At 49.3% G+C, this 16,227-nt stretch overlaps 1 protein-coding gene across 1 annotated transcript; it reads left to right on the top strand.

Moving 5' to 3' along the window:
• Positions 1-457: 457 nt before the first annotated feature.
• Positions 458-14,920, top strand: DPF2 (double PHD fingers 2). The gene is made up of 11 exons (XM_055315104.1): positions 458-587; positions 5,182-5,342; positions 5,779-5,886; positions 6,247-6,410; positions 7,825-7,917; positions 8,081-8,159; positions 9,756-9,893; positions 10,007-10,135; positions 10,226-10,338; positions 11,578-11,659; positions 13,624-14,920. The coding sequence occupies exons 1-11, from the start codon at positions 556-558 to the stop codon at positions 13,698-13,700; spliced, it is 1,176 nt and encodes a 391-aa protein (XP_055171079.1). The 5' UTR covers positions 458-555; the 3' UTR covers positions 13,701-14,920.
• Positions 14,921-16,227: the final 1,307 nt, after the last annotated feature.

Raw genomic sequence — 16,227 nt, 5'->3', positions numbered from 1 at the left:
ATGCCAAAGAACTGCTCAGTTCGGGACGTTACTTTTCTCTCCCTGAACGGGCACACGACTGGAGGCCCAAGCGGCTGGTGCACCACTCGTCTTCTGCTATCCACCAACAGCCCCCTCCCCGCGCCCGGAGTGAGGACAAAGGGTTAACCACAAGATTAAAGGTCGGTGAGGCAGCAGTACGCATATGCTCCATCTAGCCTAACTCTGGGCCTCCAGTTTTCACCAGCTGCATGCCATCATTTCATCAATCCTCTCCTTTCTGTACGAGCCCAGACGCTCCCTCCCCGGTCCCGTCCTCACGGTAGAGGACCCGGGCTCCGGCAATAGCCTCAGGGCGCGCGCGCTCCCCGCCCCCCGCCCCCGTTCCCGTCGCGCCTGCGCATTGGGCTCCCTCGGCTCCCCCGCCCCTGTGGACAGTCACGAAGCTGCTCTCGGGCGCGCGTGCTCGGGCGGCGCCTGCGCAGAGGAACGAGGAAACCGGTTCCCCGGTGCGGTCCCGGCGCCTGCGCGCTGAGGGCTCCGGGCCTCCCGGCCTGAGGGAGAGGAGCAGGGAAGATGGCGGCTGTGGTAGAAAATGTAGTGAAGCTGTGAGTAGTGGTTTCTTTCTCTCCCAGGCCAGGAGGTCTTGTAATGGGCCTGGGAGTAGGGGGCGGTGCGGCAGGGGACTAGGCGGAGGGAAGGACGTGCCCGAGAAAGCCTTGTTGCGACTCCTAGTAGGGAGGGCAACAGGAGACTCACAAGAAGACGTTGCGCTTCTTTGGAAACTTGTGGAGGCCCTGAGGGGGGCACACGGGAGCCCCTTACGGGCAGCCTCCCTGCGGGGCTGTGCGGGCTGAGCGCTCCTTCGGGCTCGCGGTGTCCTGAGTATGGCGCCCACGTTGCATACGAGAAACACGGTCTGAGTGCGCTCCCGAGACCAGACGCCTCGGAACCGAGGGGCCGGGCCGAGGGCGGACCCGGGACCCACCCGCGTCCCCGCGAAGCCAGGCGCCCACCCTTCCCGACCCGCTGCCCGCAGCGGTTCCTGGAGCAACAGGCTCAGCAGCCCTTGCGTGGTTAAGCATGGCGGGGCTGTTTTAACAGCCCTGTGACGTTCGGGGGTGGGGGGTGGGGTGGGGGGTCTTGAGTATCTGATACCCGAGACCAAAAACATTATTGGGAAGAATTTGTTGAGGTGCGGATGCAGCAAGGAAAGAACTTGAGGGCCCTTGCGGCGGCCAGTCCTGCCACCGAAAAACGGGAAGTGGACGGAAGCGGTCCAGGACGCCTCTGCAGCCTAGAGGGGCATCTAGGTCGGCATGCTGCGCGCTGTGCAGTCCCCTGGTGCTGGGCAGGTTTCGAGCAAAGTTAAAGTTAATGGTTGTTGGGAAAATGGAGTGTGGTCTGTTTGCCGTGAGTTGAAAATGCTTTGGGACTTGATTTAACCCAGCCTCCTCCCTGAAGAAGATTGAAATGGGTTCATACCTGCTGGACGAATAGAGCAAACTCTTTTTAATGGGTAAATTGGGCTTGGTGCAGAGGTTGGAAAATTGAGAGGTGACTAGTTGTCCAGGCAGGGCTTGTGGATTTTGACTGGATGACAAGGTAAAGATTTGGAACTATTCTGAGGGACTCACAGCTTCTCAGCTGCCTTTGTGGTGGGCTGAGCCCCCACTCTTCCCAAGAGTCTTTATAAAGTGTACGTTGCTTTGCCCACATCCCCCCACTCCCACCCCTCCCCGCCTGGAGCCTTTTCTTTCAGAATGCATTCCCACTTCCATTAAGCTAAGTGCCTTCTTCTCCTCTTGTGGTTTTTTTTTTTTTTTTAAACTTGCTTTCAGCTCCATCCTGCGGCCTCTTTTCAGCTACCCCTCCTCCCAACACTATTATCTTTCTCTCTGATCTGCCCACTCCAGTTTCCCCCAGCTCTTTCTTCAGGCTGACATTTCCCTCAATTTAGAAATGTCGCTGTTGATCTACCATTTATATAGTTATCCTTCCTGACTCCTGTTCTTTGTTTCCCTGCGTTTCTCTTTGTTGATTACCCTCCACCCCAATCCCATTGTAAAGGGAGGTTTTTCACAGGTTTCATGCTTCCCAGAAAAGAATCAGAGCTCCTACCTTGGAAGTTTACTGCACTGGGGGAATGTAAGACTTGCCTAGGTTTTGAGAGTTCATGGGTAATGGGACTTTATGTTGGAAGACTTTCTTCAGAGGAATAGAGTTGTCAACCCTTTCATGTAGTACTAGAAGGGAGGAGTTGCCCATTTCAACAGAGCATGACTTATTTCTATTAAAGGAACTACAGAGATTGTGAGGGGCACCAGCCACTAGTTCCTGAGTACTAGTAACGAGAACGAGAAACCAACTTTCTCCTCAGTTCTAGCTGCAGAGGACTATGGACCGCAATTAATACATTTCCTTACAAAACTTGCCCTTTGAGAAGGGGTTTCCAGTCTTCCTGTACTATTCTCACCCAGGAGAAAGATACTTTTCTGGAGCTTCTCTTGATCGTGGTGTGCTTGTTTTTTGAACAGCTGAGGTTATACATTGAGGTCAGCACTACTAGCTCATCTTCTCTGGCTTGCATCTTGTTCTGAGAGAATTTTCTTATTTATAAATTCTCTCACTCTCTCTTAGTTTCTCCTCATCAGATTCTCTCTCCCCCCCAACTTAGGCGTTTCATTCCCAGTTCTCTTACTCACAAGACAGTTTGCACCACCTTCTGAAATCCCACTTAACTCACAAGTGCTTTGATAGAACATCTCTCATTGTTCCCCAAAAAAACCAATTCTGGCCTCCATGCTGTGACTTTGCAGCCCTCAGCCTGTCTCTCTGTCCTTCCATTTGACTTCCAGTGTCAGTATCCATTCCCATCAGCAGAAACAAAGGAGCTGCTGCACTCGGCCTGTTTATCCAATTTTCCTCTGTGTGGTGAGGACATGGCTGCCTCCTAAAGGCCAGCTAATGTGAGCCTGTTCCCTTCTCTTCACTCTCCAACACAAAATTCATGCTTACCTCAAATTATAGGCATTACTGCTCATTGAATCAAGCCAGGCCATCTTGTGTTGTCATCGCCTTGTGTGTGATGTGTGTCTTTTTCAGTTGCTTGGGAACACACTAAGCTGTGCCTAAGTACTATATTGTGACTGCTCTGGGAAGCCCCTCTCGGATTCCAGAGCATGGTTTGTCGGTGTATCTTGAATTATGGACATAAGCAACAGAGACTCACTCTGCCCAGCTTCTCATGCTAGGGGTCTCCCTCATGTAGAATATGTTAGAGCTTATCTAGTCTAGCAGAGGAACTTGAGCTGCATGTGGGCTGACTAAATGTCCACGTTTGTGTGACTTGCGGCCATGCAAGGTCTTTTTACTCCCAAGTCAAGATGTCCCAGACACCTTCATGGGTGCTGGGGAAACTATGGGTAAGAAACCACCTCTGCCCTCAGTTTATTTAAGATTGATTGTATATGTAAATACGAATCACTGTAGTTAAAGTTCCAATATTAACATGCTTGTTAAACCCTGAGGATGAGATTGCTTCTATATACATGCTTCGTAGAACCAGGTTAACTCCTGGCACTGTGTAGTTTTCCAGCTTTTTGAAGCACTTAAAGGTTTGCCCTTGATTTAGATTTCAAACTGAGTCTTTTGAGTATAAGAAGGTTCTTTCCTATATAATTTGATGGTGTGAGGGGCGCTTGGGTGGCTCAGTTGGTTAAGCATCTGCCTTTAGCCCAGATCATGATCCCAGGGTCCTGGGTTGGAGCCCTGAGTCGGGCTCCCTGCTCCCTGCCACTCGCCCTGCTTGTGTTCTCTTGTGGGTGTGTGTGGGTGTGTCAAATAAATAAATAAAAATCTTAAAAAATAATAATAATTTGATAGTGTGAGAATGGAAAAGGGCCTAGGATGGGCCTCTCTGAGCAAACAGGGTTTACATCACTCTGATAGTACTCAGTGAAAAAGTAGGCTTCAAGGAAGTTCAGGTATTTTCAGATGTTTTCCATTGACTTTAAAATTAGCATATAGAAAAAAATTTTTTAATTTAGCATATAGAATTAATTAGTTGGCTAAATACAAGTTTCCCCCCACTCCCAAACAAGTAGAGTGTTCATATGAAACTGTTTATAAGCCAACATGGCATAAAGCAAAGAAACCATTACCACTTCTTAAAAGTGACAATCCGGCAGCCCCAATGGCTCAGGTGTTTAGCACCACCTTCAGCCCAGGGCGTGATCCTAGAGACCCGGGATCAAGTCCTGCATCAGGCTCCCTGCGTGGAGCCTGCTTCTCCCTCTGCCTGTGTCTCTGCCTCTCTCTCCCTCTGTTTCTCATGAATAAATAAATAAAAACCTTTAAAAAAAATAAAAGTGAAAATCCTCTCTGGATCTTTTTGGTTAGTGAAAACAGATACTAATGTAGGTCTTTTGTAAAAGCGAAGTGACATAAAGTAAATATGTCAGATAAGGAAGTATGTCAGATAGTGGGAGAAACCTGTACCTAGTTTAAAATTCAAAAGACATAAAATAACATATAGGAAAAATTCCCCCCAGTCGCCCCGTTTTCCTTTCTAGAGGCCTACAGTTTCTTTTCGCCTCTTGTTACATAAATGGTAGCATCCTAATACACTTCTCAGCCTTGTACCTTCCCTTTTTTCCCCTAGTCACCTTGGAAATTGTTTTATGTCTGCGCATGAAGAGCTTCCTTCTTTTTTTAATGGCTAAACAATTTCATTGTGTAAAGATGTGCTATAGTTTGTTAAATATATTTTAGAAAGCCCCCCCATCCCCACCCCCAGAACTTGAACTCTTACTCATTTGTGATAAAACTAACCTCTGCTTCTTAGAGTCATGAGGGTTAAGAGAAACAGCATCTTGACTAGCACAGGGCTGGACTCAAGAGGCACAGAATGAACATTAGTTTCTCTCTCCCTCTTTGTGGGTTAGGCTTAAGTTTGAGTAGACACATGAGAGATCATGTTCCTGAAGGTAATTTATTTATAAAGTTCCTTTCCTCATAATGACTTAGTAAAGGAGCACAGTGTCCCATGAGGCAGAAATGGAGGCAAATAGGACCAAAGCCACAGTCTCCCGGTCCCTTGAGCCTTCCAAAGAAGCAGATGGCAAGGGAAAGGGGTAGCTCAGCACCCTGTGCTCCACCCTGCCCCAACATACACACACCTGATGTTTGTCTCTCCTGCAGCCTTGGGGAGCAGTACTACAAAGATGCCATGGAGCAGTGCCACAATTATAATGCCCGCCTCTGTGCTGAGCGCAGTGTGCGCCTTCCTTTCTTGGACTCACAGACTGGAGTAGCCCAGAGCAACTGTTATATCTGGATGGAAAAGCGGCACCGGGGTCCAGGTGAGGGTGCAGGCTCAGGAGCACAAGGAAGGAAGAAGCTTCTTTATCTTAAGTGATTAGTCAGCTGAGACAGTTTTTCCTTACTGCATTCCACCCATGGGTGAATACGGTCTTGCCTTGATTACAATCCCAGGGAGGATGAAGCAGACAGGTTCATAACAGCATCTTTGTTTTCTGCAGGACTGCCCTACTAAAGCTGTCATTGGGCTTCTGGGGAGCTATGTGTTAACCAAGGCCCCTGAGCTTACATCTGTTTTTCTTTTCCATAAACTCCCTCCTACCCTCAGGCCTTCACTGACCATATTCCTCCCTCACTCTAGAACATGGTGGGCAGGAGGGGATGGGGAGAGAGTGCTACTCCCCTAGAAAGTGTTTGATATTATTACCTAGGACTGGGTTAGAGCATGACTTTTCTCTCTTTTCTGTTTTTCCACAGGATTGGCCTCTGGGCAGCTATACTCCTACCCTGCTCGGCGCTGGCGGAAAAAGCGGCGAGCCCACCCTCCTGAGGATCCAAGACTTTCTTTCCCGTCTATTAAACCAGGTAAAGCACGCCCCTCCTTGAGCAGGGGTAGGACCTGCTACATGTAAGAGGCCTGTTATTCACCTGTTCTGTACCAGGCCCAATACTAGATGCCGAAGATGCTAAAATGAATGAGATGTCATTCCTTCCTTTAAAGAACTCAGTCTAAATACAAACAAACAAAAAAAAAGAACTCAGTCTAATAGAGGAGACAGGTAAACAGGTAAATTACAATGCCAAGTGTATTGGGGTATCTTCGTTCCTGGGCAGTCAGAGACCAAAAGACAGTTACTGGCCCATGGCTGGCCTAGCACTGTGTAGACCCAGAGCGGTCTGCTTTCAGCCCTTCTGAGTCTCGCCTCATCCTGATCTTGCCTACAGACACAGACCAGACCCTGAAGAAAGAGGGGCTGATCTCTCAAGACGGCAGTAGTTTAGAAGCTCTGTTGCGCACCGACCCCCTGGAGAAGCGAGGTGCCCCAGATCCCCGAGTGGATGATGACAGCCTGGGCGAGTTTCCTGTGACCAACAGTCGAGCACGGAAGGTACAAAATGAATGCTGTGGCTAAGGGAGCTTTGATGGAAACCAGCCTCCTCTTCATCAGAGGCCACCCAGTAATCAGAATGGATGCAAAAGCTTTGGGCCAGGTGGCAGGCCCCTGGGGTTCTGTTCCTGCTCAATCTCTAATTAGCACTGGATACTGACTGGCTTCACAATTAGCATCCAGTTTTTCCTATTCCTTTCCTTCTAAGTGGAGACTCTCCCTCATTCATCTTCTTTTGTCACAGATGTTTTTTGGTGCCTGGGATTACATGGGTGAAGCAGACCGGGTCCCTACCAACAGGGAAGATAAAACTATACACAGAAATAACAAGAGCTAAAAATATGATAGGCACTGCACTAAGTGCTTTTCCATCATATTCTCTAGTCTCTACAACCTTGTCCTTGTGAAGTAGGTATTATGGCCCCTGTTTCACATACAGGGAAACTAAAGCAAAACAGTTTTAAAAAAAAGGGCGGGGGGACCCTGGGTGGCTCAGCGGTTTATCGCCTGCCTTTGGCCCAGGGCATGATTCTGGAGTCCTAGGATCGAGTACCACATCGGGCTCCCTGCGTGGAGCCTGCTTCTCCCTCTGTCTGTGTCTCTGCCTCTCTCTCTCTCTGTGTGTCTTTCATGAGTAAATAAATAAATAAAATCTTAAAAAATAAAAGACTTCCTGTGACACCACACAAAAAAGCAACAGAGCTCTAATTTATTTTATTTTATTAAATACTTCATTTATTTATTCATGAGAAACACAGAGAGAGGCAGAGACACAGATAGAGGGAGAAGCGGGCTTCCTACAAGGAGCCCGATGTGGGACTCGATCCTGGACCCCGGGATCACACTGAGCGGAAGGCAGACACTCAACCACTGAGCCACCCAGGCATCCTCAGAGCTCTAATTTAAATCTGAGAAGTAAGGGCACCTTGATGGCTCAGTCAGTGGAGCACACAACTCTTGATCTCAGGGTCATGAGTTTAAGTCCCACATTGGGTATAGAGATTACTAAAAATAAATAAACTTTAAAAATTAATCTAAGAAGTGAGATGTCAGAAGGAAACCACTGGGAGTGTGCTCCCAGGACAGCAGATCAGAGGCAGGAGAGGACATGACTACTTGGGGTGCCAGGGAAGACTTTATGAAAACATGGCATTTGATTAGGCCCCTTGGAGATGGTGGGGAAGGCATCCCAGGGGAACAGCAGGGAGAGAGGCACAAAGGAAGGAAAGCCCAAAGCATTGAAGGGAGAAGAAATGGGAGTCTAGGGAGTTGAAGGACAGTGTAAGGAACGAGGCTAGAGTGGAGGGGCCAGCTCCCGGAAGAGGTTCTGGGTGAGCTGGCCAGGCCCCTCGGTGGGGGAGCTTTTGGATGTACTACATTGCATCTGCCCATCCTAATGCTCCTGTCTGCTCAGCGGATCCTAGAACCAGATGACTTCCTGGACGACCTGGATGACGAGGATTATGAAGAAGACACTCCCAAGCGTCGGGGCAAAGGGAAGTCCAAGGTGAGGAGTCAAGGTGCTGCCTATAAGGGAGCCTGCAGAGCCCCTGTGCTCTTGCTTATTGCCATTTTTTCTCTTGAGTGAAATTAGCAGCCACTTCCGGGAGAGTTTAACTTCTTGGGCCTAGATGACTTTATAAGGGCATCTTTGTGTTTTCTTTTCACAGGGTAAAGGTGTGGGCAGTGCCCGTAAGAAGCTGGATGCTTCCATCCTGGAGGATCGAGACAAGCCTTATGCCTGTGACAGTGAGTGCCTCATGAGTGGGTGGGTAGCCCCTGCCTTGGACCCAGCCCCTGCTCAGGATATGAGAGGAGGGAGGGTTGTATTCTTGCTCAGAGTGGTTGCAAAAAGCCTGAATGCTTTCTCCTGCCTGCTGACCAGTTCCCTCTGAGACCCTTGGGAGGCCCCAGCCTCTGCTACCCAACGGGTGGGACCTGCATGCTCTGGGAGAGGTTTCTGCTTTCCCCCCTGGGGTGGGGTACTGGGGCCAGGGGCACACACAGCAGGCAGAATTGGCCCCTTGGTAGACCGCGTATAGGTCTGCTGGCCCCAGTCAAGCCAGGACCCCCAGAGTCCAGCACCGAGTTTTTCAACGTCTGCTCTCCCCCTTTTCTCTGACTCCACCCTTGGGAGTGCCATCGCCGCTGGTTTCTCTCTCGTTTGCTCCGCTTTCCTGCTGCTGCCGCTCCTGTCTCAAGTGTATCAAGGCCTTCTTCTCATGACTTTTCTTTCTGTCTTTCAGATAGTTTCAAACAAAAGCATACCTCGAAAGCGCCCCAGAGAGGTAGCTCTCTCAACTTTTCAGACTTTTGGTTTTCCTATCCCTTTTCCCTCCTCCCTTGATTCTCCCACCTTTCTCATCTCCTGTGATGCTAGTATAAAAATCTCTGGAATGGCATGGGGATAGGAGCGATGGGCTTTCTGTTGTACTCCACTCCTCATGGTCCTGGAAGCTGCCTTTACCACTGCTTGTCTCCCACAGACTTGCTCCTAGGGCTGCTTGGCCCCGCTGCATGGGGTGGCTTCAAAAGCATTCTAAGGGCCCTGCTACAAACAGATCCCTCTGCTTCCCCTCCTAGAACAGACACTTGGTGATCAGCTCATGTTTTTCACCATCCCTTCACCTCCTCCTATCCTCTCCCCATTCCTTCCTGCTGGTCCCTTGCTCTTCTTGATACCACTGCTTAAGAGTACAAGATGCCTCGTGGGGTTCTGCTTTCCTTGCTGGTTGAAGGGGTTGCAGGTGGGTTGGGCCAGGCGCTGAGGTGGGAGTGTCTTTGAATTGCCTTGAGGGCCAGATACCCTAGCCACTTATTGACACCCCCTCCCCCCCAGTCATCCACTCCCTACTCCTTTATCCTCAGTGGGCAGAGATGAGCTCTGTGGGATACAATGAGTAGCTTGAGCTTCCCATGTTTACTGAGAGGTAAAAAAAAAAAAGTTTGGAGTCTCTTCCTTATCTTTTTTCCTTCCTGCCATATTGCAAGATTATAGAAATTCCCTTCCCTTCCTGACCCAGAGCTCCCCAGACTATTCTTAGGGGAAATGGTATCAGGGCCAGGGTTCAGCCTCCCAGACAGCCAGTGTGGAAGAGCAGAGGGGACCATGGGCTGGGGTGTAACAGAGAAGAGCCATGGCAACTGGAGAGCCCCAGGGCCTGATGTTCCTACCCAAGGACAGGTGGCTGTCATTGAAGGCCTGTCGCAGACAGAGCCAAGGGGGGGCAGGGTGGTTGCCTCTGCCTCAGGTGGAGCCCCACAGCTTGCGGGGGGGTGGGGGGTGGTGGGGACATGGCACTCTTGGATCCTGACACCTTTCTCTGTCATCTTCTCCCTACTCAGTTTGTGGAAAACGTTACAAGAACCGGCCAGGCCTCAGTTACCACTATGCCCACTCCCACTTGGCTGAGGAGGAGGGTGAGGACAAGGAAGACTCGCAGCCACCCACCCCAGTTTCCCAGAGGTCGGAGGAGCAGAAATGTAAGCTGACAAGTCAAGCAGGAATCATCTGCTCCTGAAAAGCCTTTCCTGTAGGGCCACTGGGTGCCTAGAGGCCCCCGTGAGCCTCGTCAGAACTTTCTTCCTCTCTGTAGCCAAGAAGGGTCCTGATGGACTGGCCCTGCCCAACAACTACTGTGACTTCTGCCTTGGGGACTCCAAGATCAATAAGAAGACGGGGCAGCCTGAGGAGCTGGTGTCCTGCTCCGACTGCGGCCGCTCAGGTACCTCCAGCCCGGGGCCCAGGGCCTGCCCGGGAGCCCTCTGCGTGCCCCAGCTGCCTGTGTGACACCCCCTCTCCCTCCCGCCCCTAGGGCACCCTTCTTGCTTGCAGTTCACCCCAGTGATGATGGCAGCCGTGAAGACCTACCGCTGGCAGTGCATCGAGTGCAAGTGCTGCAACATCTGTGGCACCTCCGAGAACGATGTGCGTGTCCCCTCGCCATCCCCCTCCCCTCTCTCCCCTCTGTGCTGTCCCCCACACCCCAGGGAGGACTTGCTTGGCCAGTGCCTCTTGTGTGCCATCTTGGCGTCAGATGCCATTCCAGGTGCTCATCGTGCTAAACAAGACCAACAAGGTCCCTGCCTTCATGGAATTTACCTCCTTGTGGGGAACAAGCAGTGGGCAAGGAAAGGAGCGACGGTTTTGTGGCATGCTGTGAAGAGAAGGACAGCAGCAGTGGGGCAGTCATCTGGTACCTGAGGTAGATAGTCAGGACTGGCTTTTCCAAGGAGGTGGTCTTGGTGTTGAGATTTGGATGAAACAGAGGAGCCAGTCCAAGGAGATTTGCGGCCACAGCGTGCCCAGCATGCCCAGGAGACAAGCAACCAGGATGGGGCCCTCAAGGCAGACAGGCCAAGTTTACCAAGGCTGTTTGGCTGGCTGGGGCTTCCTTGCAGCGGGAGCACACTAGGAGAAGGGACTGGAAGGCGGCCATCACCAGGTCTGAGGGTTTCATTGAGAGTGATGTGCTGTCTTAACTTTTTTTTTTTTTTTTTTTAAAGATTTTATTCATGAGAGACACAGAGAGAGGCAGAGACACAGGCAGAGGGAGAAGCAGGCTTCGTGCAGGGAGCCTGATGTGGGGCTCAATTCTAGGACTCCAGGATCACTTAGCCACCTGGGCCAAAGGCGGCGCTAAACCACTGAGCCACCTGGGCTGCCCTGTCTTAACATTATTTTTTTTTTTAAGACTTTATTTATTTATTAGAGACACAGAGAGAGAGGCAGAGACATAGGGGAGAGAGAAGCAGGCTTCAATCAGGGAGCCTGATGTGGGACTCTATCCCAGGTCTCCAGAGTCACGCCCTGGGCCGAAGGCGATGCTAAACCACCAAGCCACCAGGGCTGCCCATGTCTTAACATTTTTAAAAGATAACTTCACTCTGAAAAATAGAATGTAAAGGATGAGTGGAGGCCATGAGCTGAGTTCGGATGCTGGTACAGTTCAGGTGGAATGACAGCGACTCAGTCTGGATGGAGAAGGATAGCAGCCTGAATTTCCTATCCAGAAATTCCTGAATCTGCTCTTCCCTGCCATCTGCCCCACCCCTCCTGAAAGCAGCAGTGTCTGCGGAAGCCCCCATCTCTGCCCACCCCTGGTGGGCCACCTGAAGCCCACCAGTCACTCACCTGCCTCTTCCTCTTCCATCTGGCCTTTTCTAGGACCAGCTGCTTTTCTGTGATGACTGTGACCGTGGCTACCATATGTACTGTCTCACCCCGTCCATGTCTGAGCCTCCTGAAGGTAGGTTGCCCTAATCTCTTATCAGAACAAGTATCTTATCAGTAACAGGAAAGGAGTTCTCTTACTAGTAATCTGTTCTTTCAAAATTGGGAATAGATGCTTTGTCTTCACTCAGAATGTTTTCCTAGTATTTTGACTTCCAGGGTCTAACATTTGCACATTATCACCAGATGCATTTAGAAATGCAGAAAATCAGCAGCCCTTGAGACGACTGGTGTTGAGTGGAAAACAGTTACCAGAAGGAGCGGTTTAACTTCCTTCAGCCAGTCCAGGAAACTCAGTTTGTAGTTACATGAGGCTTTGGTAGCAGCTCTTTGAACATGACAGGTTTGAGTGTCCCATTTCTTCCTATTTCCCTTGCCCACTCTGGAAAGGTGTTGAACCTAGAGCCTGAATGGATCACTCTGCCCTTCCAGCAATTTGCTTAATAATGCTCCAAGTTAAAAAAATAATAATAATAATGCTCCAAGTTTGTGGAAGCTCTTTAGCCACACCAGTGGTGGCACCAGAAAGTGGTGGTCTCTCTGCAGGTCCCCCTCCAGCCAGATCTCTGTGCCCCAACCCCTCCTTTATAGAAATTCGGGAGCTTACTCAGGAGGATGTGAATGCCCAGTGGTTTTTACTGTGCACAAAGGATGTGGGCCAGCATTACAGACCAGAGAAAGTGGCTCACTGTGGTTAAGCTGACTTGTAATATAGGTCAAACTGCTGTCAACCCCCTAGGGAAGGAGGCATGAACAAAGTCTGAGAGTCCTTTGGCAGCTGCAGGGGAGCACACAGCTATTGTCATCTGTCATGCCCAGTTTATAAATCTACTTTGGGGAGAAGTAGTGTGTTCTTTTATTTTTTTTAAACCATAAAATACCAATTTACAGACAAAATTCTCCATGAACTGTAGAAGGGCTTTCCTATTGAAGTACTGTCAGAGGCCAGTGAAGAGCTACAGGCAGCTGAGGGAGAGCCCTCTAGAAGCCACGAGATTCTTAAGTCAGGGCATCAGCAAACTATAGCCTGCAGCTAGTGTGTATAGCTCATAAGCTAAGAATGGTTTTTACATTTTTAAAGGAGATTTAAAAAAACATGGAAGCAAGACTATATGTGGCTCACAAAGCCTAAAATATTTAACACTCTGGCTGGCTGTTTACAGAGAAGCCTGCCAGCCCCTGTGGTATTGACCTTTGGGTTAGAAAGGACTTCCTTACATTTTGAGGGCCCTGTATCTCTGAAGAGTTTACAAGAGTGTGGATTCTTGCCCCCATATGCATTCACATAAACATATGTACAGTTGCACTTACAATTTTGAGGCATTAAGAGCTAGCTTTGTTTCTATAAAAAACACGGGAGAATACACCCATAAGCAAATTATGAAATGCTTGTTTTTCTGGTCAGGGACATTTTTCCCAGTTTTCCTAAGGGGCAGACTGTAACACACTGGGTCGTCAGAGTTCATCTGTCCCCTTTTCCTGTTACTGGTCCTCGGCCTCTTCTCAAGCACCTGGTGAGGGTGGAGGGGCCCCTCTCATCTTTCCATGATTTTCCCAGAAAACTGTCTTACGTGTAGTCAAAACTGGTTTCTCTAAAACCACTATTTGTAATCTTCATTCTGACCTTGGGGCCATGAGAACAAAGTTGTTCTTCTGTAATCACAAGTCCAAAGCTGAGATGCTTTTAAAAATTCCATCTGTCCAGGCCCTCATAGAGATTCTGATTCAAGAGGGCCTAGGAGTGTATTTGGAAGTAGTCCTCCAGATGATTATTTCCCTCATCACTACTGAAAATTATTTTTCATAATCTTTGAAGCCCTAGAGGTTTCTTCTGGTTCAGGATAACCATGAAACTGTGCTGCTGCAGAACATCTCCCACCCTTCCTGTAGCTGATCCTGCTGGAAGTGAGGTGGGGAGTGGAAGGGCAGCACATTAGGGTTGTGTGGGACCCATCCTGACCCCTTTGTGCTTCTCTGCAGGGAGTTGGAGCTGCCACTTGTGTCTGGACCTGTTGAAGGAGAAAGCTTCCATCTACCAGAACCAGAACTCCTCTTGATGTGCCCGCCCCCACCCCCTGCTCCCCCCATACATCTAGGGCTGTTTCTCTCTTCCTCTCTTGTTTTTCATACCCACCTTTCCCCTCCCCCTCTTTCACAAGTCCAGAGAACCTCGGGTGGTCGTGCCAATCTGCCTTTGGCAGCAGTAAGCTGAGGTGGCAGCTTTGACCGCCTCTGGCCCTAGGCCCTCAGGGAGAACGGAGCAGCACACTGCCCCAAGGTATCCCGTGGCCCAGCTTCTCACTGCTCTCCGTGAAGTGCATTCACTCTGCCTGCCTTGGGCCCCTGGCCTTGGTAATCACAGGGTTCAAACAGTGTCCTCCAAGAAGGAGTGGGAGAGCAGCTCACTTTCCTCTCAGCTCCGCCTCCACACTGGTCCCCAGGGCTTTAACTTCCCCTGGAGGTAAGCCAGACCAGGGCCTCTCTGCTAGAAGCATCTGGGAGTGAGCAACTGAGCAAGCTGAGGCAGCACTTGCAAGGAGCCTCCCAGGCCTCTGTGCTGCTTCTGCCTCCTTCCCCCAGAGTGGCTCTCTACAGTCCTCTTTTCCTGCTACCCAGAATCCTTTGAGCCAGGATGCTCTTGGTCACTCTCCTTGCTCTGCCCTGACCCACTGTGCCCCACCCCACAGGGAGTCACGGCTTCACCCGATTCTTGTGCTCACCTGGCTCGATTCTTGTGCTCACCTGGCTCGCTCACAGGCGGTTTCTTAATGACCGAAGCATTCCCCGCCCTTAGAATTTCTGCCTCCTCCTTATTCCCTTTGATTTTGTGGGGAGAGGGGAAGGGTCAAGGGGCCAGGCCAGCAGCTTGGGGGCCACAGGGAAATGTTGGATAATGTGCCTGTTTTTTAACTCGATGAAAAAGCCTACCTCCGAAATCCCCTTTTTGTTCTTCCTGGACCTGGACATTCAGCTCCTGTCCTTGATTGAATTGGGAGCCACTGGCTCCTGGGTCATAGGGAAGCCGCATAGACATCCCTTTCTTCCCTTGCACGCTCACTAGCAGCTGCTAAGGTCTTCACACTCTGATTCCTCAGTTTTTTGCCTGGTGACACTGACATGAAGTAGTGGGGGAGATAGTCCATGCCAGGACCCCCTGGAGTGGCCTCCTTGGGTGTGGGCAGGCCCTAATTCACTGTCGCTTTGGAGTTGAGGTGTCTTTCTTTCTTTAGTTCCTGTATTCTAAACATTAGTACAAATAAACATTTTTACACAGAACTCCCTACTGGATGGTTTATCTCCCTACTCCCTTTTCCTGCTTGAGAAAGTCATTTCATCCTAAAACTCTCTTCCTTAGGACAGTGGTTTTTAAGTGCTTTGAAATAGAGCTTTTAATCCCAGATTGAAATTTTTGCTAAAGCCCAATATGTAAAGCAGATATAAAATTGAATACTTTGTTGTAATTTCCTGGTTTTAAGATTTTATTTATTTGAGAGGGAGAGCGAGCACGAATGGGAGGAGGAGGAGAGGGGGAGGGTGGGGGGAAAGAATCTCAAGCAGACTCCACACCCAGCACAGAATTGGAGACAGCTCAATCCCATCACCCTGAGATCATGACCTGAGCCAAAATCAAGAGTCCGATGCTCAACCAACTAAGCCGCCAAGGTGCCCCTGTTCTAATTTAATGTAAACTTATGTTCTAACAACTCTTGTTATAAAGGATAGGTTGTTTTAATGTAAACCTTGGGTTAAAATGAATTCTAGCAACCTGTTTTTTTTTATATATATTTTGGTTGGTTTGAAGGTAATTCTGCTAGACATATGCAAGTGGTGACAGTTCTATGGTAGTTGATCTTAGGATTTCAGATACTTTAAATAGGTTCAGAAACTTAATTTTACATAAATAGAAAAGAATGACAAGACAATGTCACGGTGAGACATGTGAAAGCTTTGTGCACAAGGAGCATGGAGACCCCTCCACCTTGCTTGCCTGGCATTCCTTCCTTTACATGTATGTGCATGAACTCAGCCCGCCCTGCCACCTGCCTCCAGGCATGTTTATTTTTTTTTTTCAGGCATGTTTATATGTATAAAAATGAGCTTCCTCTCCTTGCAGCCAACATTTTTTTTGACAGCTTCCATAATGGATCTGTATCTCACTTGAAAGTGTGTTTTGTAGTTCTTAAACCTTTTAAGACTTGGATCAATCAATTGTGAAGTCCCTGAGGTGTCCTCAGGGTTATTTGAAACAATCTGAAAACCATTGCACCCATTGTGGTCTAGGCCATTGCCATAAGTAAGCAGGGTGCTCTGAGCTAAGAATCTTGTTAGTAACAGCACATCCCCTGTCCTTAGGCTTTTACATGGAAGTAGGCCAGAAGCAGAGGGAGCAAAGCAGTGATCCTTGGTGGCTCAGTCAGTAGTCTAGAAGTCAGGAAAGAAATGAAGAAAACTGTAAAACAAAGATACTGTAGCAGGCATAAGAAATTTGAGGAAGGTTTGCAGGAGGTCGGATTTAGGAGGGGACATAGAAGGATAGAAGAAGGATCAAACATAGATTGGTTTGGGGAGGGAAGCCTAAGAGTA

Source organism: Nyctereutes procyonoides, unplaced genomic scaffold (assembly GCF_905146905.1).
Source record: "Nyctereutes procyonoides isolate TBG_1078 unplaced genomic scaffold, NYPRO_anot_genome, whole genome shotgun sequence".
Lineage (NCBI taxonomy): Eukaryota > Metazoa > Chordata > Mammalia > Carnivora > Canidae > Nyctereutes > Nyctereutes procyonoides.
The sequence above is the reverse complement of the archived record's forward strand: the minus strand, read 5'-3'. Positions and strand labels throughout refer to the sequence as shown.

Bases quoted from the DNA above. Each gene is read 5' to 3' on its own strand.
- DPF2 (XM_055315104.1), top strand. From the start codon at position 556: ATGGCGGCTGTGGTAGAAAATGTAGTGAAGCT. The intron at 9,894-10,006 runs GTAAGCTGACAA...TCCTCTCTGTAG, and splicing joins GAGGTCGGAGGAGCAGAAAT to CCAAGAAGGGTCCTGATGGA. The intron at 10,136-10,225 runs GTACCTCCAGCC...TCCCGCCCCTAG, and splicing joins CTCCGACTGCGGCCGCTCAG to GGCACCCTTCTTGCTTGCAG.